Source organism: Podarcis bocagei, assembly GCF_964188305.1.
Source record: "Podarcis bocagei genome assembly, chromosome: 15".
Taxonomy (NCBI): Eukaryota; Metazoa; Chordata; class Lepidosauria; order Squamata; family Lacertidae; genus Podarcis; species Podarcis bocagei.
This window is the reverse complement of record NC_138141.1, coordinates 46,594,424-46,617,179: the sequence shown is the minus strand read 5'-3', so window position 1 is coordinate 46,617,179 and position 22,756 is coordinate 46,594,424. Positions and strand designations below refer to the sequence as shown.

The window sequence follows — 22,756 nt, the reverse complement described above, 5'->3', positions numbered from 1 at the left end:
GTTTTATTCCCAAGTCATTGACTGACTTAATTTCATTTCTCTCCCAGCTGCCGTGCTCATCCTTTTTTCCCTGCCGCCCACACACAGCCTGCAGCCAGTTCTGTCCCCGATTTAGCCCCACCTCAAGAAGGTGCTGGATCCGTCCCTCTGCCCTTGGGCATCCTCCGTCATGGGTGACCTAGCTTCTCTGGGGCGGAGCATGGGGGGGTCCTCCTTCTTCCCTGCCGTGGCCTAGATTCCCCTTGTCCCAGCTCCCTGCTCAGAGTCATGTCTCTTTTCTGGGGGGTGGGGGTGGGGGCTATGGCCAAGAAGCATTTCTCTGCCTCTGTGGCTCCAGGACCACCTGCCTTCCTCCCCTCTTCAATAAAAAGCAGCAGCGTGCTTCCTTCTAGATTCCCACCCACCCTTCGTGGCCTTCTGCGTGCAAGCTCTCCCCGCTGAAAGCAGGCCACCAGAAAAGGCCTTTCCCCACCCTGCTTAAAGTTCTTAAAATCTCTTTTAAAAAATAATAATTCTGCAACCTGTTATAGTTGTTGGAGGTTTGTGCATCTCTTCCCCCCATTTTTTTTTTATTTCATAAAATTTATGCACCTCTCGATTGTGAAAACCCCCCTCAAAGCAGTTTACACAAAAGATCGTTAAGAAAAATAAATGGCAAGAATTTTAAGTCTTTCAAAAGGTTAAAATAAGAATCGGCGTAAAACGGGTGGAAACTAACATCAAATTTCTGAAACGTCCCGGTGGACTTTTCTAAACAAGAATGTTTTGAGGAGGTGCCGAAGAGATTGCAGCGGAAACGCCTGCCCTCCCACCTGTCTCCCTCCCCCAAATGGCAATAGGCTGTTCCAGCAGGAGCTCTTCATCTCTCCGTCTTTTCATCACTGGTTGACGCCTCCCTTTTAACCGCAGAAGAACGTTCTCTCACCCTGTGCAGCTGTCCTGTTTTTTCCTGTTCCAGGAACCCCGATGGCCACAGTTAAAATGCTTCTAACAGCCTCTCTCTCGCCATCAAGCATCCTGAGTCCCAGAGGATAGAATACAGAGGTTACAATATCCAAAATATAGAGAGGCCTCTATATTCATCATTTATGTTCCTCTATGCCAGAGGTTTCCCAGACTTTTAGGGACTCCTGCCCTATAAAAAGCAATATTCAGGATAGCTGTTTGCACAACCCACTAAGGGAAATAATAGCACCAGACAGGAGGAAGAGATAATTGCACATTGATTCAAGGTCCAATTAAAACTATTTAATTCAATTAATTCAACCAAAGAGATGAATTTGGACCCAGTGACAGTCTGGCAGTCTCTTCCACCTCCAGCCCCCCCCCACTGCCACCCCTTTAGGGCCGCCCCACTAGGGAATCCCACCACCTCCAGGGGGCGCTACCGCACACTTTGGCTCTATGCTGAGCACTAACACATGCGTGTGGATGTCAAAGTTCCGTCATGCGGACACAAAATTAATACATTTAACCACACCAAACGCTGTGCGATGTTGGCCGTGCCTGTATTTGGGGTTAATCCTGGGTCCCTCTTAGGAAGGCCAAGGCGCAGCCCCCTGGAACATGGGGCTGGGAGATTCTCTTCCTGCTATCATCAGAATCATCCAGCCTCAGCCTCTTGACAGCTCTCTAAAAATATTATCTATATGCATCTTTTAATTTCGGAAGACGTTAATATCTGAAGGGTAAATGACTGGGGGGCAGGAATCAGAGGAAGGGAGAATCTCTCCCAGGTGGGAGCTGGAAGGATTGAAGATTAAGACAAAATACTGAGATGACAGATAGATAGATATAGATTAAAAAACCTATATACTTTTGTATTTTAGTAGGTTCATTATTGCCGTTGCTATTTTATTTCACTTGTTTTCTTTCTCTTTTTTTTTTTTTTTTTTTTGGAGCTCTATTATTCCTTTTATATGATGCTGAAAAAATAAAAATTAGGTTATTTTTGTTAATCCAGCCTCTGTCCAGGTGACTTTTATAGCACATGAATCTCTTTCTCTCTTTTCCTCATCTATAATACATAGCGGTGAAGCTGCTGAGTCAGTGGCTGGGCTCCACGATGGACTGGAGCCAGCCCTAATGGGCCTGACGCTTGGTCCAGGGTTATCGCCAGAGGGGTAAACAGCCATTTACTCTTTCGGCAAAAAAAAGCAGCACCGCCAGCAGAGTCTTGTGCTATCTGAAAAGCAAACAATTGTAGCGTGTGTGGCACCTTTAAATTATGTAACTTTATTATTGGGGTTTCAATTGAATATTAAGTGGTTTAGAGGTCTTTTGTGCCAGAACATGGGAAGAGTTTGGCCACTGGATCAGGCCAATGGCCTGCCTAGTCAAGCATCCCAGTGACTGAACAGTTGACTGTGGAAAACCCACACTCAGGATTTGACCTCCTCCCCTCCTGTGGGATCGCAGCAACTGGTATTCAAAAGCGTCACTGTCTCCATGGAGGCAGAGGAGATCCATCATGACCAATAGCCATTCATAGCTGTGGACAGACCATGAATTTGCTAGCAGGAAAGGATCCAGGTGTCTTGGTGGACCACAAGCTGAACAGGAGTCCACAGTGTGATGCAGCAGCAAAAAAAAGCTAATGCTATTCTAGGCTGCATCAAGAGAAGTCTAGTGTCCAGATCAAGGGAAGTAATAGTACCGCTCTATTCTGCCTGGGTTGGACCACACCTGGAATACTGTGTCCAGTTCTGGGTGCCACAATTTTAAAATGCCATTGGTAAGCTGCAATGTGTGCAGAGGAGGGAGGGCAACAAAGATGATCTAGTACAGTGGTACCTCGGGTTACAGACGCTTCAGGTTACAGACTCCGCTAACCCAGAAATAGTACCTCAGGTTAAGAACTTTGCTTCAGGAGAGGAACAGAAATCGTGCTCCGGCGGTGCAGCGGCAGCAGGAGGCCCCATTAGCTAAAGTGGTGCTTCAGGTTAAGAACAGGTTAAGAGCGGACCTCCAGAATGAATTAAGTTATTAACCCAAGGTACTACTGTATATCTGAAGGAGCGTCTCCACCCCCATCGTTCTACCTGGACGCTGAGGTCCAGCTCCAAGGGCCTTCTGGCGGTTCCCTCACTGCAAGAAGTCAAGTTACAGGGAACCAGGCAGAGGGCCTTCTCGGTGGTGGCACTCGCCTTGTGCAACGCCCTTCCATCACATGTCAAAGAGAACAACAACTACAAGACTTTTAGAAGACATCTGAAGGCAGCCCTGTTTAGGGAAGCTTTTAATGTTCGATGCATTATGGTATTTTAATATTTTGTTGGAAGCCGCCCAGAGCAGCTGAGGAGGCCCAGCCAGATGGGCAGGGTATAAATAATAAATTGTTGTTGTTGTTGTTGTTGCTACGTCTGGAAACCAAGCCTGATGAGGAACGGTTGAAGGAGCTGGATATGTTTAGCCTGGAAAAGAGAAGACTGAGAGGAGATATGAGAGCCATCTTCAAATATCTCAAATATCACAAGGAGGATGGAGAAAGCTTGTTTTCTCCTGCTCTGCAAGGTAAGACTCGAACCAGTGGAATCAAGTTTACAAGAAAGGAGATTCTAACTCAACATTAGGAAGAACTTTCTGACGGTAAGAGCTGTTTGACGGTGGAACAACGGCCTCCCTTCCAAAGGTGGTGGACTCTCCTTCCTTGGAGGTTTTTAAGCAGAGATTGGACCGCCATCTGTCAGGAATGCTGAAATTCCTGCACTGCAGCGGGTTGGATGACCCTTGCAATCCCTTCCAACTCTATGAAAGCCGTCCTTGCCGTCCCTGCCTCCTGTGGCAGTGAGTTCCACAGTTTCACACTGTGCTGTGTGAAAGAGGACCTCTTCCTTGGACGCTGTCTATAAAGTTTGGGTGAAAATAAAAAAAATGTGGGCTGTGTGGAGCTGCCCAGCTGGGAACTCCAGATGTTCTGAGTCTTCCTCTCAGCCCCAGCCACCAGGCTGAGAGTTGCTGCGGTCCAGAAAGGGCAGTCGCCTTTCTCCGCCTCTAACCTACCTCGCAGGGCTGTTGTGAGGATAACAGGGGGAGGAGGGAAACCACGTACTCAGAAAGGTGAGATACAAACAAACAAACAAACAAACAAACAAACGATGCTCAAATATACAAGCGAGGCTTCCCATCGCTGTTGCGCATGGCGCGCTGCGCCCTTCAAGGCGGCATCTGTGCGCCTCTCCGTCGAAACCGGCGTCGTCTCCGTCCCGGGTAAGGCTGAGCACGGGGGGTGGGGGACCCTCCTTCCTCGGGTCAGGGGAGGGGACGGCGGGGGGTGGCTCCTCCCTCCCTCTCCCCCGCCTCCCGCGCCGGAGTCACGTAGCTCTGCGGCACCGCAGCCTCTTTTACAGCCGGAGCCGCGCCGCCCGCACACGCAGCTTGCTCCAGCCTCGACGACAGACGGACGCACGGACGGGAGGCCGGTAAGCCCGCCAGGATCGGGTCCCAGAGACCCCCCCCCACACACACACCTTCCTCCTCCGTGGCACCGTTGCCTGTCCCCCTTCCCCATAGGAAGGCAAGACCCCCGCCATTTGCTCGAGGGGAAGGACGCACGGCACCCCACCAAAAGACGGTCCGAGGACAGGACACTTGGTGGTGGGGCTCCCCTGTTTATTTTTTTCAGCCCCCCAATTCCTCATCTCTGCCTGGTTTTCTGGGGAGCGCCCCACACATATTTCTTGGAGGGTTTTTTTTTGGGGGGGAGCAATCTCCAGCCTCCCCCTCTGTGCTGAGGTGCAAAGTGATGAAGAGGCGTCATATGGGAGGAAGGAAAGGAACGTGGGGTTCAGATGGAGCCCCTTAGCGAGGTCAGGGGGTTGCTGTGGGAGTGATGGCGAAATGCACTCTGCATGTGCTCAGAGCCACCCGCCGGGCAGGCAAAGTGTAGGGCAGGATTGGTTCCAGCTAATGTGCGTGCGTGGTTGAGGAGGGAGGCCCACCCATCAAATTCCTCCAAACGCCACCCCCTTCCCATCTTTTGCTAATTCCGGCATCCTTTCTCCTGCGAAAAATACCCCTTTAAAATGATTATGTTTGCATTTCTGTAACCCAGGAAGCAAAGTCCCAAATGGCGGGGAGGGGGTCCAGAGAGGCAAGGGGGCAGACCTCCACCCTGGGGCTCCCTCAGCTGCTGACCGCCGTGTTAGGGTCCGTCTTGGTGGTCCTGCCAGCCTCCACTTGGATTTGGGGCTCCTGTTCTGGGCCTCCCCACTTGGTAGGTATAAAAATATGTGCGTGTATTTCTTGCACCCGGAATTCTGGAATGGCGATTCCTCCTTGCCTGCCTGTTTGCTAGTCGTTCCCTGGCACCCGTTGCCCAGGGATGGGGAGGGAGCCCTGAGTCCTTTGGCGCTGGCTGGGTTGGGGGTGGCGAAGCGGGCAGGGAGCTGAAAACAGCTTTCCTGGGACACTTTCGGAATGGCAACATCTCTTGTTCCTGGCTCAAAAAAAGCTCTTTTTGTGAGCCTGGCAGATTGATGGCTTGAATTAAATCTTCCTTTCTGGACAGATGGCTAAGAGGCAAGTCTTTCCTGCCCCCCCCCCAATCACTTTTCTTGCCTGTGGCTCAACTTGCTTTCTTGAAAGCAGAAAACACCAGATGAGATGTTGAATTTTAATATATTGATTGATCGGTTGGTTGCTTTCCTATTCCATCTCTAAGGAACTCAAGGTGGTCTGCAGGGTCCGTCCCCCCCACAACAACAACCCTGCGAGGAAGGCTAGCCCAAGAGGCAGTGGCCCCCAAGGTCCCCCACCCAGAGAGCTACATGGCCAAGAGGGAGGATTTAACCCTGGTGCCTCTAACCACTATACCACACTGCCTCTCTGGCGTGCATGTTACATTTACAGGGAATGTGGGGCGCAGCTCAGCACTCCAGAGCCCTTGCTTTGCATGCAGAAGGTCCCAGACTCAGTCCCCAATGGTAGGGCTGGGAGAGACTGCAACCCTGGAGAGGCACTGCTGCCGGTCAGTGTGTGCAGTACTGGGCTGGATGGACTCTGTATAAGGAAGCTTCCTATATAGGTAGTGGCAAAGCACCTCCTTTGCGTGCAGAAGTCCCAGGCTTGGTCCCCAATGGTGTCTCCAGGTAGGGCTGTAAAAGTCTGAAATCCTGGAGAGCCATTGCTGCCAGTCAGAGTAGGCATTATTTAGCTAAGTGGAGCAAGCCTCTAACTCACTATAAGGCAGCTTCCAGAGTTTCTATGAACCAGCATGGCAGGGTGGGGAGAGTGTTGGACTGGGACCTGGGAGAGACCAGGGTTCAAATCCCTTGAGCTCCCTGGAGAAAAAGGGGAGATACAAAGGCAATAAATCCATGGTCCACCCCTATTCCATTCTCACAACAACCCTGCCAGGTAGGTTGAGAAGCAGTGACTGGCCCAAGGTCACCTACTGAGCTGAGGGGGAAGATTTGAACCCTGGTCTTTCTCAGGCTGACACCCTCGTCCACTGTGCCACATGGGGTGTGTTTGGGGGGGTGAGCTTCCTCTGAGTTGCCCTGGGCTTTGCCAACCAGCCCTGAGACGGGGGCACATGGTGGGTTGCCGTCTCCCCAAAAATGGGGCGAGAACCGGCTGGCGGGTTGGGGCAGCCCACAAAGCTGCCAAGGACGTAGCAAGGTCACAGGGTCCCTGGCCTGGGGTGGGGGTCTCTGGCCCAGCTGACTGAAGCGTATGTAACCCGAGATACTACTGTACATTACAATGTCACACATTAAAAACTTCCCTGAACAGGGCTGCCTGATGGGTATCTGGCAGCGTTGTGGGACCGCCTTGCCCCTCGTGTTGGGGAGGGAAGAGGAAGGGTGTTGGCCCCCACCGAGGAGGAACTTCTCCTCCCAACTGGAGATACCCAGGAAGCAGGATTAGGATCATGGAGAGGGGTCCAGTCCTTTTAGGAGAAGAGCTTAAGGGGAGTTTAAGAGGACTAGCGCATCTTTCTCCAAAGGGAAGAGAACACACGGCAGAGTCTTGGAGAAGGTTCCGGAAGGGGCAGCCCAAATGACCCAGGGAGTGGAAAGACTCCCCTGGGAAGAGAGCTTGCAGTGTTTGGGATGTCCCACAGTGCAGGGTTAAGCTGTGGAACTCCCTCCCACAAGGGCCCCCAACCTAGATGAGTTTAGAAGAGGATTGGGCAGATTCCTGGAGGGGGAGAGGGCTCAGCTCTGGCTGAGCTTCTGAATCCCAGTTGCTGGAACCCACAGGAAGGGAGAGCGCTCTTGAGTTCGAATCCTGCCACGGGTTTCCCATGGGGGCATCTGCTTGGCCGCTGTGAGGGCAGGAGACTGGACCAGATGGGCCATGGGCCTGATCCAGCAGCCGCTTCTTATGTTCTTATATTTCTATGTTTCCACGCTCTCCTGGAGCTCCCAGAGACAGGGATTGCTTCATGTTGACAGGTCGCTTTGATGGAATAACCATTGTAGAATTGCAGAGTTGACAGGCCCACTCCTCCCAAGGGTCATCCAGTCCCACCCCCTGCAGCGGCTTGCAGAGAGTTGGGGGGCAAGAAGTAGCAAACCCCCTTTCTCCCTTATGAGAAAAGGCAGCAAGGCTTGGGCCTTTTTTAGCTTAGGAAACCAGGCGAATTGCGGAGGTGTAAACATTTATGTGAGGTGTGATAGAGATGGCAAGAGGGTTCTCCCCCCCCTTTTATTTATTAATTATTGTCTATTTATTGTATTGATATCCCAAGGAGCTCAAGATGATGATGATGATAATATTTTATTTACACTCCGTCCTTCCTGGTTCAGAAACCGGGCTCAGGGCAGCTAACAACAAATTTAAAACAATTGATGTAACAAAAAACAGCATAAAACATGGATAACAATTAATTCAGAATTCAAAAATCAATTGGGGGGGGGAACCATCCAATAAATATTAGATGATCACCAGGGCTAGCTGGCTAAATTAGTCCTATTTGGGCCAGCGAGGAGGCCAGGGGAGAATTAGCTGTGGGATCCCAGATCATAAAGGGGGGGGGGAGGGAAAAAGATGGCATGGAAAGTTCTCTTCCTCCCCATTTCATCCCCCCAGCAACCCTGTGAGGTTGCTTCTGCCGAGACTGAGCGACTGGCTTCCAAGTTCAGGCAGCGAGAGCTTCATGGCTCAGCTGGGGGATTTGAACCCGGGTCTCTCACAGGTCCTGGTCTGGCACTCTCACCACTAGGCCACCACAGGCTCTGAATAATGCGATGATCCAAAAGGGGCTGCCCAATGAAGCTCAGGACAGGCAAAAGGAAGGACTGCTTCAGGCACCGTGTAGTTGAACTATGGAACTCACTGCAACAAGATATTTATTTTAAAAAACAGCATCCTGTTCTCTCTCCGCTTTCTCCATGCTGTGCGATGGGCTGTAGACATCTGAAGGCATCCTTGTTTGGGGAAGTTTTTAATGTTTAATGCTGTATTGGGTTTTTAATATTCAGTTGGGAGCCACCCGGAGTGGCTGGGGAAGCCCAGCCAGATGGGCGAGGTATAAATATTATTATGTTGCGTTATCTCTAAGTCCCAAATGCTCCTCCTGGCTTCTTGGAAGAATATTTGGGGATATTGTTGTAAACAAAATCTGCCCTTTTCCCCTCATGGGGTATCTAAGAGCCCATAAAATTCTTATCACTATATCCTACTGATTCTCTGGATTTGGTGCCTGTGCTGCTGATAATAATGATGATGATGGTGATGATAATAATAATAATAACAATAATAATAATAATAATATAGCAATAATTAATAATGGGTCCCCATTTGGTGGCCGCAGAAAAGAAAACCCCTTGCCGGGAATGTTTGTTTTGCAGGCTGTGCTTGAGAGGGGAAGGGTGCTTAATCCTCAGGGGTCACTAACAGCAAAGCCCTCGGCTGCCTGTGGTTGGGGGGGGGGAGTGCCTGGCCGTGTGCTGCCATCTGGCTGGGGCTGCCACGAGACTGGGCACGTGTCTGTGCTGGTGGCTGTGATCGCCCCGCTCTCTGTTACGTAACTTGTCCTCTGCTACGTGCTCCCTGGATGGGCAGGCGGGCAGAGTGGTGGCGGCTCTGTCTGTCTGTCTGTCTGTCTGGGTGGGTGGTGCAGCTGGGTGGGGGGGCTTGGAAGTTCCCCCTGCAACTGCCTGAGCAGATGAGGCCTGGCAGAGAGGGGGCTGGCCCAGCTCCCATTTCTGTCTCACCTGGCACACTAATTCGCTGGGCAGCGCCAAAGGAACCTCTTCAGAGCGTACAACTCAGATTATTCAAAAATGTAGTTTTGCAACCCAGGAAGCAAAGCAAGGTGTGCTTTGTTTACAAGCTCGCATTTTGGAATAGCCGGGAAAGTCGTTCTTCACACAGTGCATAGTTCATTTTTCATTTTAAATTTATATACTGCCCTTCATCCAAAGATTTGGGGGGGGGGGTGGGGCGTTGACAGAATAAAATACAAGATAAAACACAGTACAGTGGTACCTCAGGTTAAGTACTTAATTCGTTCCGGAGGTCCATACTTAACCTGAAACTGTTCTCAACCTGAAGCACCACTTTAGCTAATGGGGCCTCCTGCTGCTGCCACGCCACCGGAGCATGATTTCTGTTCTTATCCTGAAGTAAAGTTCTTAACCTGAGGAAATATTTCTAGGTTAGCGGAGTCTGTAACCTGAAGCGTATGTAACCTGAAGCGTATGTAATCTGAGGTACCACTGTAAATAATTAAACCAAAACAACAAAAGAATAGCTCCCCCTTCCCACTGATACCTTTAAAAGGCTGTAGAATACTAATCAGCCCAAAGTGTTAAACTATGGAACTCCCTGCTGCAGGAGAAGTGGATGTTGGACTAGGTGGGCCATTGGCCTGATCCAGCAGGCTCACGTTGTGATCCTGGAATCGCTGCCACTCCTTTTGCAAAACCAGATCCCCGAATTGTGTTTCCCAGGCCTGATCAGCTCGTCACACTCAGCAGAGCTTCTGTTTTGAGCTCTCTATCTAGTTCCATCCCCCAGCTGGGAACTGGTTTAAGGGGTTAGATAAATAGATAATTTATTACGGTCGGAGACCAGCTTATAAAACACACTTGGGGGGTCCAGTCCCAGAAGGAAAGCAAACAATTAAAACATTGTACAACAATAAATTTAAAATCTATAAATGCGATTTACGGGGTTGAAAAATGGAATTAAACTGATTGTGCTTTTGATGCACAGATGTTGACTCGATCAATATTTGCACATAAAGTTTCCATGAGCTCTGTAGCAGATATTGATTGAGTAAATTAGAAAGCCCTAGGTTGGTTTTGGAATGGAGATAACGAAAATGTACAAGGTTCCGGTACAGACTTGCTATGAATATGGGTTGACTTTCTGTTTAATCTGGAAGCTTTTGGTCATCGTTTAAAGACACGTGAACAAGGCCTGCATAAAAGCAGCGAGTGGACGGAGGCCTTGGCAAAGTTGGCGGGAGTTGGTGACCCCCATTTGCAGGGTGGGGAGCCCTAGAAAGAGCTGCCCCCATGGGTAGGGGGTCTCTGCTGACTTGCTTCTTGTGCCTTCCTTTGGCGCAGGAAAAACCAGCCAAGATGACGCACCAGTACCCCGCCCTCACCACGGAGCAGAAGATGGAGCTCTCAGACATCGCCCAGCGGATCGTGGCCCCGGGCAAGGGCATCCTGGCAGCTGATGAATCCGTGGGTAGGCCTCTTTTTCTTTTACAAAGCACCCCTAGACATTTCCTGCACTGGTTCTCCACTTAGGCAGGAAGTCCAAGATGCACAACAGAGCATGTGAGAAGGATGGGGGGGGGGTCTTAGGAAACCACAAGCTGAGCAGGAGTCCACAGTGTGATGCAGCAGCAAAAAAGCGAATGCTTCTCTAGCCTGCATTAAGAGAAGTCTAGTGTCTAGAATCTCAGGGGTCAGCAAACTTTTTCAGCAGGGGGCCGGTCCACTGTCCCTCAGACCTCGTGGGGGGGCGGACTATATTTTGGAGAGGGGAAAAGAACGAATTCCTATGCCCCATAAATAACCCAGAGATGCATTTTAAATAAAAGCACACATTCTACTCATGTAAAAACACACTGATTCCTGGACTGTCCACAGGCCAGATTTAGAAGGCGATAGGGCCGGATCCGGCCCCCGGGCCTTAGTTTGCCCACCCATGGTCCAGATCAAGGGTCCTATTCTATTTTGCCTTGGTCAGATCACACCTGGAGTCCTGTGTCCAGTTCTGGGTGCAACAATTTAAGAAGTATGTTGACAACCTGGAAGGTGGGCAGAGGAGGGCGACCAGGATGATCAAGGGCCTGGAAGCCAAGCCTGGTGAGGAACGGTTGAAGGAGCTAGATATGTTGAGCCTGGAAAAGAGGAGTCTGAGAGGAGATAGGAGAGCTATCTTCAAATATCTCAAGGGCTGTGACATGGAAGATGGAGCAAGCTTGGTTTCTCCTGCTCTGGAAGGAAGGACCCGAAACAATCCTGTCAGGGATTCTTTAGTTGAGATTCCTGCATTGCAGGGGGTTGGACTAGATGACCCTTGGTGATCCCTCCCTGTCCTAGGATTCTATGATACCAATTCTCTGCTGGCGTTACCTGCTGGCTTTGGCCGACCTTATCAAGTGGCTTTTGATTCCCATTTTACAGATGGCAACTGAGGCTGAGAGTCAAGATCCCTCAGACTAGGGGCGCCGCAGACTCACATACCCCTGACCCTTCTGCCATTGCGCTTCTGAACATTTGCGTGGTTTTTTGGTTTGCTAAGCCCCCCTCTGCCTTCCTCCTCTTCCGACAGGGAGCATGGCCAAGCGGCTGAACCAGATCGGGGTGGAGAACACGGAGGAGAACCGACGTCTCTACCGCCAGATCCTCTTCAGCGCCGACAGCCGGGTGGAGAAGTGTATCGGAGGGGTCATCTTCTTCCACGAGACCATGTACCAGAAAGCGGATGACGGCACGCCCTTCGTCGAGATGGTGAAGGACAAGGGCATTGTCGTGGGCATCAAGGTGCGCGAGGCGAATTGGGGCTGTGGGTCGCAAGGTTTCTCCCCCTTTGAGGGAAAGGAAACAACCGCCAGCTCTCGTTTACAGGGTGTCTCAAGGCCAGACCCTGGCGACCCCGTGCCCTCCCCACCTCTTGGACTACAACTCCCATGGGTGTATAATCCCGGGGCTGATGGGAATTGTAGTGCGGCAAGATCAGGAGGGCAGTAGGTTCCTGGCTTGTTCTGGGCCTTGGAGAGGGTCTGGGTCCCTAGAGGGTCTGTCCCAGAGGCGTCGGTCACCCTTGGGTGTCTTGTGTCTTTCACAGGTGGACAAGGGCGTCGTGCCCCTCGCTGGGACCGATGGAGAGACCACCACTCAAGGTAGGAACCTTTGAAGCCCAGCCAAACCCATCAGATGAGTTGCTAGCTGGCTGGTGTTCAAACGTGCATGCAGGTCAAAGCAATGTTTCGGAATAGCTGTTTCCTTAGCCATCCTAGAGACGATGTTGAGCTGGATGGATCAATGCTCTGATCCAGTACAAAGCACATTTGCTGCCCTTGCCCATTGTTCCAAAGGTCGGGTTGGGATTAACTTGATCTGCTCTTTCTGTAAGTAGATTAGGTCTTAGATGCTTCATGGCATGAAATTTTAGGGCCGAGAGTAAGGTAAAGGGACCCCTGACCATTAAGTCCAGTCGTGGCCGACTGTGGGGTTGCGGCGCTCATCTCGCTTTATTGGACGAGGGAGCTGGCGTACAGCTTCCGGGTCATGTGGCCAGCATGACTAAGCCACTTCTGGCGAACCAGAGCAGCACACGGAAACGCCGTTTACCTTCCCACCGGAACGGTACCTATTTATCTACTTGCACTTCGTGCTTTTGAACTGCTAGGTTGGCAGGAGCAGGGACCGAGCAATGGGAACTCACCCCGTCACGGGGATTCGAACCGCCGACCTTCCGATCAGCAAGCCCTAGGCTCCGTGGTTTAACCCAAAGCGACACCCGCGTCCCAGGGGCGAGGATAGGCTCTCATAAATAAATAAATAAATAAACAAGAGTGCTAAGAAGATGAGAATAGCCTGCCGGATCAGAGCAGTGGCTCATCTAATCCTGTATCCTCTTCTCGCACGTGCCAAGTGCCCCAAAGTACCTGGGAATCGAGATAGACTGCCTCTGGACCTGGAGGTTCCATAGGAACATCAGAAGAGCCCGGCTGCTGGATCTGGCCAAAGGGGGGCCATCTAGTACAGCCTCCTGTTCTCACAGTGGCCAACCAGGTGCCTCTTCTGGGAAGCTTGCAATCAGGATCCAAGCCTGAGCCCTTTCCTTTACTGAGGTTTTCATCAACTGGTAGTCAGAAGCATTTACTGGCTCCAGCCTGGCTAGCAGCCATCGATAGCCCTCTCCTCCTCCCTCAATCGGCCCAATCCTCTTTTAAAGTCGTCTAGCTTGGGGGTAATCAGTGTTTCCTGTGGGAGAGAGTTCCATAGTATAAGTCTGCGCTGTCCTTTCTCACTAATAATGATAACATCTGCGGAAACCTCCTATTTCATCAGACCTGTGTAGGCATTAAAGACATGTCCCATAACGGTTTGTTGATGCTTGTTTTAAAATAGTCTCTTTTGCTTCAAAATAGTTTTTATTTTTTTATGTGGTTCTCTTCTTTTTCATATTGTAACACACCTTGATATGTTCTGTGATTTAACGGTACAGAAATACCTTGATAAATAACTCAGGGCTTGTGAATGATTAACTGCCTCCATCAGGCAACTGAAAGCTCTTTAAAAAAAAAGAGAAAGATTTTATTAAAGCTTTTTCACAATACAATGAGATAAAAGAAACTAACCTAAATAAAAACACAGAGAAAGAAAAAGGAAAATTCAGAGTCCTCTCTCAAAGGCAGCTCTTAATCGCGCAGAAGGTGGTTCACCCCCTAGCTCTCACCTGGAAGCTGTAACTAAAAGTTCCATAACTGTTTAATTGGAGTAATTAAACTCTGCAGCCCTAAACCCTGGTACCACCGGCTAATTATTTTAAATGTCTCCAGCCCATCCCTTAGGAAGGTGCCAGTTAACAGGTCAGGCTTTTGATTTTTAAAATACAAGTATATTATTGTCCGCCCCCAATGTTTCCCTTCCTTCCTCCTGCCAGGCCTGGATGGGCTTTCTGAGCGCTGCGCTCAGTACAAGAAAGACGGGGCGGATTTCGCCAAGTGGCGCTGCGTGTTGAAGATCAGCGATAACACCCCCTCCGCCCTGGCCATCCTGGAGAACGCCAACGTCTTGGCGCGCTATGCCAGTATCTGCCAGCAGGTGAGGGCACCTGGCTGCCGGGAGCGTCTGGAACAGAGGAAATCTCCTTGCAATGACTATCTAGCTTGGTATTGTCTGCACTGGCTGGCAGCAGCTCTCTGGGTCTCTCACAGCTCTGCTTGGAAATGTCACTGAGAACTGGACCCAGGACCTGCTGCATGCAAAGCAGGCCATGGCCCTTCCCCTACAAAGTTTCTAGTCCTCATGTGTTTAAATAAAGCTTCGCCTGAAATAGGAACATGGGAAGCTGCTTTATGTAGGGTCTGGTATTTGATATTTTCAACACTGACTGGCAGCTAGAGCCCTTTCCTTTAAAAAACCCCGCAAGGCTATAGTCCTTATGGTTCTAAATAAAGGGGCAAAGAGGAAGCTGCCTGGTGCAGAGTCAGACTACAGTCCATCGGGACTGTGTACGCACTGACTGGCAGCAGTTCTCCAGGGTTTGAGCTGGGAGGTGTCATTTCCAGCCTAGATGCTGTTGGGGTTTGAAGCTGGGGCCTTCTGCAAGCCAAGCAGGTTCACCATACCCCTGGGCTCTGGCCCTGTGCTAGCCTCATGCCTTGCAACATGCCCAGAGTGGCGATGGGGAAGATGGCAGTGTGGCCTAGTGGTGAGAGTGTCTGACCAGGACCCAGGAGAGACCGGGGTTCAGATCCCCCCCTCATAGGCCAGTCACGCTGCCTCTCTCCGCCCAAGCTACTTCACAAGGTTGTTGTGGGGGTGAATGGGGAGGAGGAGAACCAAGCTGAGTTCCTTGGGGATAAAGGTGGGCTAAATAATGGAATAAATAAATAAAAATGAAATAAAATTATGCGGCCGCCACACTGTCAAACTGGGAAATCCAGCCGTCTTCCGGGGCAAAGAAGCCTCTCGCGTCTTAAGTGCTTGTGTTGGCCTTTCTGCTCTAGAACGGCATCGTGCCCATTGTGGAACCGGAGATCTTGCCCGACGGAGAACACGATTTGAAGAGGTGCCAGTACGTGACTGAGAAGGTGAGGCTTCTCTCTCTCTGTGTGTGTAAGTTTAGAAAACAGGCATGGCTGCCCCACCCCTTTCAAAATTTCATTTTATAATGTACATAAAACAGAACAATTGTAACAGATAAAAAAACAAAACTGTGAAATGGGTACATAGAACACAGCTGCACATGAGTTAAAATGGCAAAGTGCAAGTGTAAATTCTCAACGTTATCAGATTATCAAGCATGGTTTAAACAATGTTTCCATTGCGTATGTCACAAAAAGAACACCAAATCACATAAACGGCACCTGGAAGCCTTAATTTTCTCCATTATAGTTCTATTCCAGAATGAGGGGTACCAAGTGTAAGATTTTGGGCTGGAAAACAGGGCTGGCTTAATCCACATGGTGAAAGGCTATCTTTGGGTTTTTATGCTTTTTCTTCTTAAAAGTTTACAGACTCCTCCAAAGTGTTTGGCAGAATGCCAGCAAGGCTGAACCCCATTGTCATTTTTTCAGTATTAGAAGGGCTGGCAGGAAGCAAAATAGTTTTGTTAACGTTTTGTTTCTGTGATCCTTTGCATTGGATACGTCGTAAATAAATACAATGTGACCTGCAACTTTTTTAAGAAGCCTCAAAAGAGCATAAGGAGAGCTTTGCCATTGAGCATCCAACATTCAGCAGCTTCCGGAAAGTTGCATAGCGGCCTCTGACCGTGGAGGAAGAGATAGCTGTTGTGGCTAGGAGCCATCAATAGTCTTTCCTCCTTGAATTGGCCCAATCCTCTCCCCCCCCCCAAATTTTTTTCAATTCATTATAAAGCTTCTCCTGGAAGTCTTTCACCTTGGGGCAGGTCCACCACGTGTGAATTGGCCCAATCCTCTTTTCTAGCCCCATGGGGAGGAGCAGTTGAGTCTCCATGGGGTTCCTTTAGAGCTGGGTCCACCTGGCACTAAATGGGGCACATGGCAAGAGCGTTGGGGAGTCTCATTGCAGCTGCACCTGTTGGATTTCCAGGTCCTGGCCGCCGTCTACAAGGCACTGAGTGACCACCACGTCTACCTGGAAGGGACCTTGCTCAAGCCCAACATGGTGACCCCGGGGCACGCCTGCCCGACCAAGTACAGCCCGGAAGAGATCGCCATGGCGACGGTGACCGCCCTGCGCCGCACGGTGCCGCCTGCCGTCCCAGGTAGGCCAGCGCTCCCTCCCTCCCGCCTGCCTGCCCCACAGCTCCCCTTGGGAAGCCACACAAGGGTCTTCAAAGACAAGCCGTCAGTTTGTCTTCGATACCAATTGATGCTGCCTCCAGCTTCTGGCGCAGTCTACCTTTGAATGCCAGTCCAAGTGGGCAGGGGGCGCCTTTGCACCCATGTCCTGCTCCTCAGGCTTCCCAAAGGTGCCAGATTCTTGGCGGGTGGCCTTGGGCCACCCCTTCCCCTGTTCCTCGGCCTCCCTCGCAGGGTTGTCGTGAGGGTGAAATCCCCGATTGCTCAGCCGTCTCCTCCTTCCCCACGCTCTCCTTCAGGGGTCACCTTCCTGTCCGGAGGGCAGAGCGAAGAGGAGGCGTCCATCAACCTCAACGCCATCAACAACTGCCCCCTGCCCCGTCCGTGGGCGCTGACCTTCTCCTACGGCCGGGCGCTGCAGGCCTCGGCCCTCAATGCCTGGCGCGGTCAGCGGGAGAATGAGGACTCAGCCATGGAGGAGTTTGTCAAACGCGCCGAGGTAAAGGGCGGGGGGAGGCAGTGTGGGGTGTGTGTTTCTCCTTTTCCTCCTGTGGGGCAGAGGGTCCCAGGACAGGCAGCGAAAGGCTCCTTCTTTCAGGGCAGGGAGCGAGAGAATGCGGGTGCCCCAGGTTAGGCAAACAGGCCAGTGACCCACCCAGTTCAGCACCCTCTTCTCACAGTGGCCAAAGACCCATAAGCACCTAGGAGTTGAGATAGACTGCCTCTGGAGCTGGAGGTTCCATAAGAGCATCAGAAGCGCCTGGTTGCTGGATCAGGCCATTGGTCCATCTATAATACAGTCATACCTCCGGCTGAATGTGCTTCAGGTTGAGCACGTTTGAGTTGCGCTCCATGGCAACCTGGAAGTAACAGAGCGCATTACTTCCGGGTTTCGCCGCTCGCGCATGCGCAGATGCTCAAAATGTCGTCACACGCATGTGTAATTGTTATTTATACCCCGCCCTTCCCAGCCAAGACCAGGCTCAGGGCAGCTAACACCAGGTATAAAAACAATTGATTAACATACAATTTAAAAACAAGATTAAGTACAACATTAAAATGCAGCCTCATTTCAGTAGAAACTCAAATCAGAAACTTTTTGGGAATGAAAATGTCAAATCTTCACCAAGGCCAAATATCCAGACTGGTCCTACGTGGGCCAGAAAAAAGCCAGGGAAATCCCCAAAGAGGAGTTCCATCACAGAAGGAGAAAGGAAAAAAAGAACGAAAGAGGGGAAGGGAACCAAATAGATCTAGTCTTCCATCCTCTTCTCACAGTGACCAAAGACCCCATAAAACCTAGGAATAGAGATAGACTTCCTCTGGAGCTGGAGGCTCTATAAGAATATCATAAGAGCCTGATGGATCAAGACTGCGACCCGCTTTGCCCGGCCTCCTGTTCCCACAGTGGCCAACCTGGCGCCCCCAAGGGGAACCTGCCAGCAGGAGCTGGGCACAAAAACCACTTTGGAGGGGTTTTAAAGCAAAGGTTGAAGGGCCACCCGTCAGGGATGTTCCAGCTGAGATTCCTGCATTGCAGCGGGTTGGGCTGGATGACCCTCAGGGTCCCTTCCCCCAGCATCCTTCCAGGGGCTCAGGCAGAAAAAGGCTCAACCCTCGTCCCCTGCTCCCTGCTCCCTTCTCCAACCGGTGATGCAGATGATGGCGCCAGGACCTTCCATAAACAAAAAGCAGGTGCTCCATTGCTGAGCTTGCTTTCAAAATAAAGATTCTGGTCCTCATGTTTGTAAAACAAGGGCTGGCCGGAAGAGAAACCAAGGGAGCCTACTTGGATATAAATGGGCAAGAGCTATGGCCATTTCCATAATAATAATCATCATCATAATAATCATCATCATAATAATTTATTATTTATACCCCACCCATCTGGCTGGGCTTCCCCAGCCACTCTGGGCGGCTTCCAAAAAAAAATTAAAATACTGTAATACATAAAACAAAAAAGGGGGCAGGATTCTAGTCCCTTTTATGCTAAATAAAAGGATTGTTTAAATAGGAAGCTCCCTTATGCAGAGTGAGACCATTAATAGCTCCATCTAGCTCAGAGCTGTGCACACACTGAGCAGCAGTGCTGGCTTGGACTGATGGGAGTTGTAGTTTAAAATGTATTTGTTACGGCTGAGCCCGATGGGAGTTGTAGTTTAAAATCTGTCCAGGTCAGCGGAGCCTGATGGGAGTTGTAGTTTAAAATCTGTCCGCATCAGCTGAGCGTGATGGGAATTGCAGTTTCAAATCTATCCAGGTCAGCGGAGCCTGATGGGAGTTGTAGTTTAAAATCTGAGTCAGCTGAGCCTGATGGGAGTTGTAGTTTAAAATCTGAGTCAGCTGAGCCTGATGGGAGTTGTAGTTTAAAATCTGAGTCAGCTGAGCCTGATGGGAGTTGTAGTTTAAAATCTGTCCGAGGAGCCTGATGGGAGTTGTAGTTTAAAATCTGTCCGAGGAGCCTGATGGGAGTTGTAGTTTAAAATCTGTCCGAGGAGCCTGATGGGAGTTGTAGTTTAAAATCTGTCCAGACCAGCGGAGCCTCATGGGAGTTGTAGTTTAACATCTGTCCAGGCCAGTGGAGCCTGATGGGAGTTGTCTTTCCAAACTCTTCTTCTGCTTTCCAGGTCAACGGCTTGGCGGCCCTCGGCAAGTACGAAGGGTCCAGCGACGGTTCTGGCGCGGCGGGCCTGTCTCTCTACGTCGCCAACCACGCCTACTGAGGCCCCGCTGGGAGCAGCCCCCCCACCCGCAGGTGGGGCCAGGCTTGTAGCCGCTCCCCACCCCCACCCCCACTGACGGAAAACCTCCCACTCTGCTACCTTGCATACCAGCCACGACAGCCACACCCAGCTTTGTCTCTACCGTAGCCGCCAGAGGAGCGAAGTAGCCGCAGAGGGTGTCCGATGCCAGGGGTGACGTGCCAGGAGGAGCAGCTGAAAAAGGAGCCGGGTTTTGTGCAGCTGGGAGGCGGAAGGGGTGGAAATCCTAGCAGCGCCGTCCTACCTTGCAGGGTCGTTCTGAGGATCCCGAAGCACATCCGGAAGAAGCGATAGGAAGACCCCCAAATGGGATGTTCCCATCCCGGAGGCGGAAGCGAGTGTGGGGTGAGCCCATTGCACGGGGCGACAGGTTGCGTGTGTGGGGGATCCCCTGGAGAAGACGTTTTGGGGGCCACCCCTCCCTGCCTGTGTATTTGGGGAACCCCTTTTCCCTACCCCCCGCCCATATGGCTCTGCACTTTGATGTTGGTCGTTGCTTTTGCAGAGCTGCGCCCCCTAAGTACTCCCACCACCAGGCGATGTCAGCATGGGGGGCTCCCCCAAGTCGCCATGGGGAGGCAGTTACCGCCCTCTGTGTGTGTATGCTTGTGTGTCGAGTGTGCACTCTTTGCACCTTAAGTGTACCAAATAGACCTTATGACTAGTAATAATAATAATAATAAACTGATAGAGGACTGAAGCTGTCCGGGTTTCGTTTTGTTTGATTCTGAAACACCTCCGTCGTTTGCGATGCCGTCTAAGAAGAAGAAAAGAATTTGTGCCCCGCTCTTATTAAAAATTTGGTTAGTTATTTTGCAAGATTTATACACTGCTAGACTGCAAACAACAACAACAACAACAATTTGTTTTGCATGCAGAAGGCACCTATATCAATCCCCACTTGGCAGTATTTCCTTAACAGAGGAGGACCTCTCCCCCCAAAAAACCCCTGGAGGGCTGCTGCCAGTCAGTGTAGACCGTTCTGAGCTAGATGAACCCTGTGATCTGACTCTGCAGCTGCCTATGTAGAATTAGCAACAATAAATGATAATTTAACTCTTTTGAAGAGTTAAATCAACCATAAACCACAAACAGATTAAGACTCACATTAACTTTCTAAATATCTGCGTAAGCTTGTTGCTACCTGAAGCAACCAACTTTCTGGACTGTTAATGAATTTGTTTGTTTCCTTAAATCTATACACCGCTTGATTGTAAAATAAACTTGCCAAGCAGTTTGTAAAAGGAATAACATTATTGGTAACTGCTATTTGGCCTGTTCATACCCCTATGCCTTGAAAGCACATTCCAAACTCGTGCTTTCCCTCAAAGGATTCTGGGTGTTGTAGTTTAACTCCCTCTCACAGAGTTTCCAAGCAAGCCCTTTACCAGGCACCCCCAAACTTGGCCCTCCAGCTGTTTTGGGACTACAACTCCCATGATCCCTAGCTAACAGGACCAGTGGTCAGGGGTGATGGGAATTGTAGTAAGAAAACAGCTGGAGGGCTGAGTTTGGGGATGCCGGTCCTTTACAAACTACATTACCAAGAATTATTTGAGGGGAAGGATGTGCTTTAAGCTGCAAGAGATTGAGTTGGAGACTCAAATCCTTATGGCTGGAGGCCGTGCAAGGGCCACATCACATCATGGGACGACCACCTGGGGGCCACATGACAAGGGTGGGAGGAGCCAGTCAAAAGTGGGTGTGGCCAGAGGGAGAAAGGAGTGGGCCAAGAACTGGGACTTCTTCATTCTGGCTACACAAAAGTCAGAGGTTTTCACACAGACGTGCAAGAGGCATTGATCACACTTCCTAAGAACAGGAGAAGAGGCCAGGGGTCCAATGAGTCCAGCATCCCGTCCTCCCTGTGGCCAACCAGATGTCTCTTCTGGGAAACCCGCAAGCAGGATTCAAGCCCAAGAGTCCTCTGCCCTCCCACAGTCTCCAGCACCTGGGATCCAGAAGCACTGCTGCCTCTTACTGTGGAGCCATCAAGGCTAGGAGCCATCCATAGCCCTCTCCTCCTCCATGAATACGTCTAAACTATTTTTAAAGCCATCCAGGTTGGTGGCCACCACTGCCTCCAGTGGCAGGGAGTTCCATGGTTTAACTCTGTGCTGCACTTTCTTTTAAATGCAAAGGGGTTTGAGGAGGTTGGGGAGCAGAGCCCATGAAATCTACGGCCCAAGGATGGCTCTGGCCAGCCAGCAGAGAGGACCAGGGGCCAGGTGGAGAAGGGGCAGAGGGCCGCATTTCGGGCCCAGGCTTGAGGTTCTCAGCCCTGGAAGCTGTAACCAGAGCAGGACTGAGGGATCTTTGCCTAGAAATGGGAGTGGTAAATATCCTGCAATTGCCAGGCCTTGCAAAGCCCAGTCACGAGGCCCTGTGACATTGCCTGCTTCTGTCGAAATGTGGTATGTATGCCGCTGAAATCATGGCACCGTTGTAAACAAAATCTGCCCTTTTCCCTTATGGGGTATCCAAGAGCCCATATAGTAGGTTCCCTATTGGTAGGAGAAAATAACAGAGTCCAACCAGAGAATATTGAGAAGCAAAGCAGCTAGTAAGCCTGATCTTTATTGATCTGTTGCAACAGGATCCTCACTCACCACACACAGGAGGGAGGAGGAACCCAGAACAATGGCACGCAAGGCCTTATATGGACATTTTAAATTCCCTGCCCTGGAGCGCAAGACCACCCCTCCATACATCGTACATACATCACAGAAAGGGTATAACCTAAGACCACTCCCCAGAGACATCATACCTACATCACAGAAAAGGCGGTCTACAGCAGAAATCTGAGTGGCTTGTTTATCTCGTCTGACAGGTTACCTGTTTAATGGTCACTTGATTGGATTGCCTGGGGAGCCTGGCCAGTCTTTTGTAATGATAAAAACTTAGTTCCTGAGCCAGGTCACAGGCTCACATCCTATTCCTATCTTAAATGTGCCCTTAAGACAGGATTTGTGAAGGAAAAAGACCATGGGGAGGTTTCCCACTTTGACCTTGCAGAGAAATAACTGAGGTCAATTTGTTCAGACCTTTTTCTGTGGGGTTTTCAGACATGTGGTTTATATATTTATGTATGTGTTTGCTTGGTACATTTATGAACATTTATTACATATCTAAGACCTTAAAACCTCGCCCAGCCCCACAGGAAGGATCCACGGAGGTCTCCTGGGAAGGGTTTGGGAGGAGACTCAATGCACAGATTCCCCACTGAGCCTCTTAGCGCTCTTAGCCTCCAGGGATGTGGGCAGGTGGGGTTTGTATGGAGGGAAGAACTGGAGCCCCCTCTTGGAGCTGCCCCATTAGCTCTGTGGAAAAAGGACAGTGCAATGGGGTCCGTGGGTTTGATTCCCACGCTGAGGAGATGCACCCGAGGTCTCTGCAAGGGGGCTGGACTAGATGACCCTTGCGGGTCCCTTCCCACTCCACGGTTCTATGATTCTAAGGCAGAGCCATTAAAGTTGTAAAACAGGTCTTTAAAAAACATTTCACAAATGGTGAAAATCAGCAGTAACTAAAAAGACATAAAACACATGTTAACTTCTAA

The 22,756-nt window shown here is 50.4% G+C and overlaps 1 protein-coding gene and 1 long non-coding RNA gene across 2 annotated transcripts in view; both read left to right on the top strand.

Annotated features, from left to right (window-relative positions):
• The first annotated feature begins 4,172 nt into the window (after positions 1-4,172).
• ALDOC (aldolase, fructose-bisphosphate C) lies at positions 4,173-19,646 on the top strand. Its single transcript, XM_081172387.1, has 9 exons — positions 4,173-4,421; positions 10,524-10,650; positions 11,746-11,957; positions 12,262-12,316; positions 14,086-14,246; positions 15,155-15,238; positions 16,224-16,398; positions 16,735-16,934; positions 19,063-19,646. Exons 2-9 carry the CDS (start codon positions 10,539-10,541, stop codon positions 19,156-19,158), a joined length of 1,095 nt encoding a protein of 364 aa, XP_081028513.1. The 5' UTR covers positions 4,173-4,421; positions 10,524-10,538; the 3' UTR covers positions 19,159-19,646.
• A 2,065-nt stretch (positions 19,647-21,711) lies between these two features.
• LOC308574519 overlaps positions 21,712-22,756 on the top strand; it is a 160,848-nt gene continuing 159,803 nt past the window's right edge. The window contains exon 1 of the long non-coding RNA XR_014002517.1: positions 21,712-22,190. This is a non-coding gene — a long non-coding RNA (uncharacterized lncRNA). The remainder of the gene's footprint in view (positions 22,191-22,756) is intronic.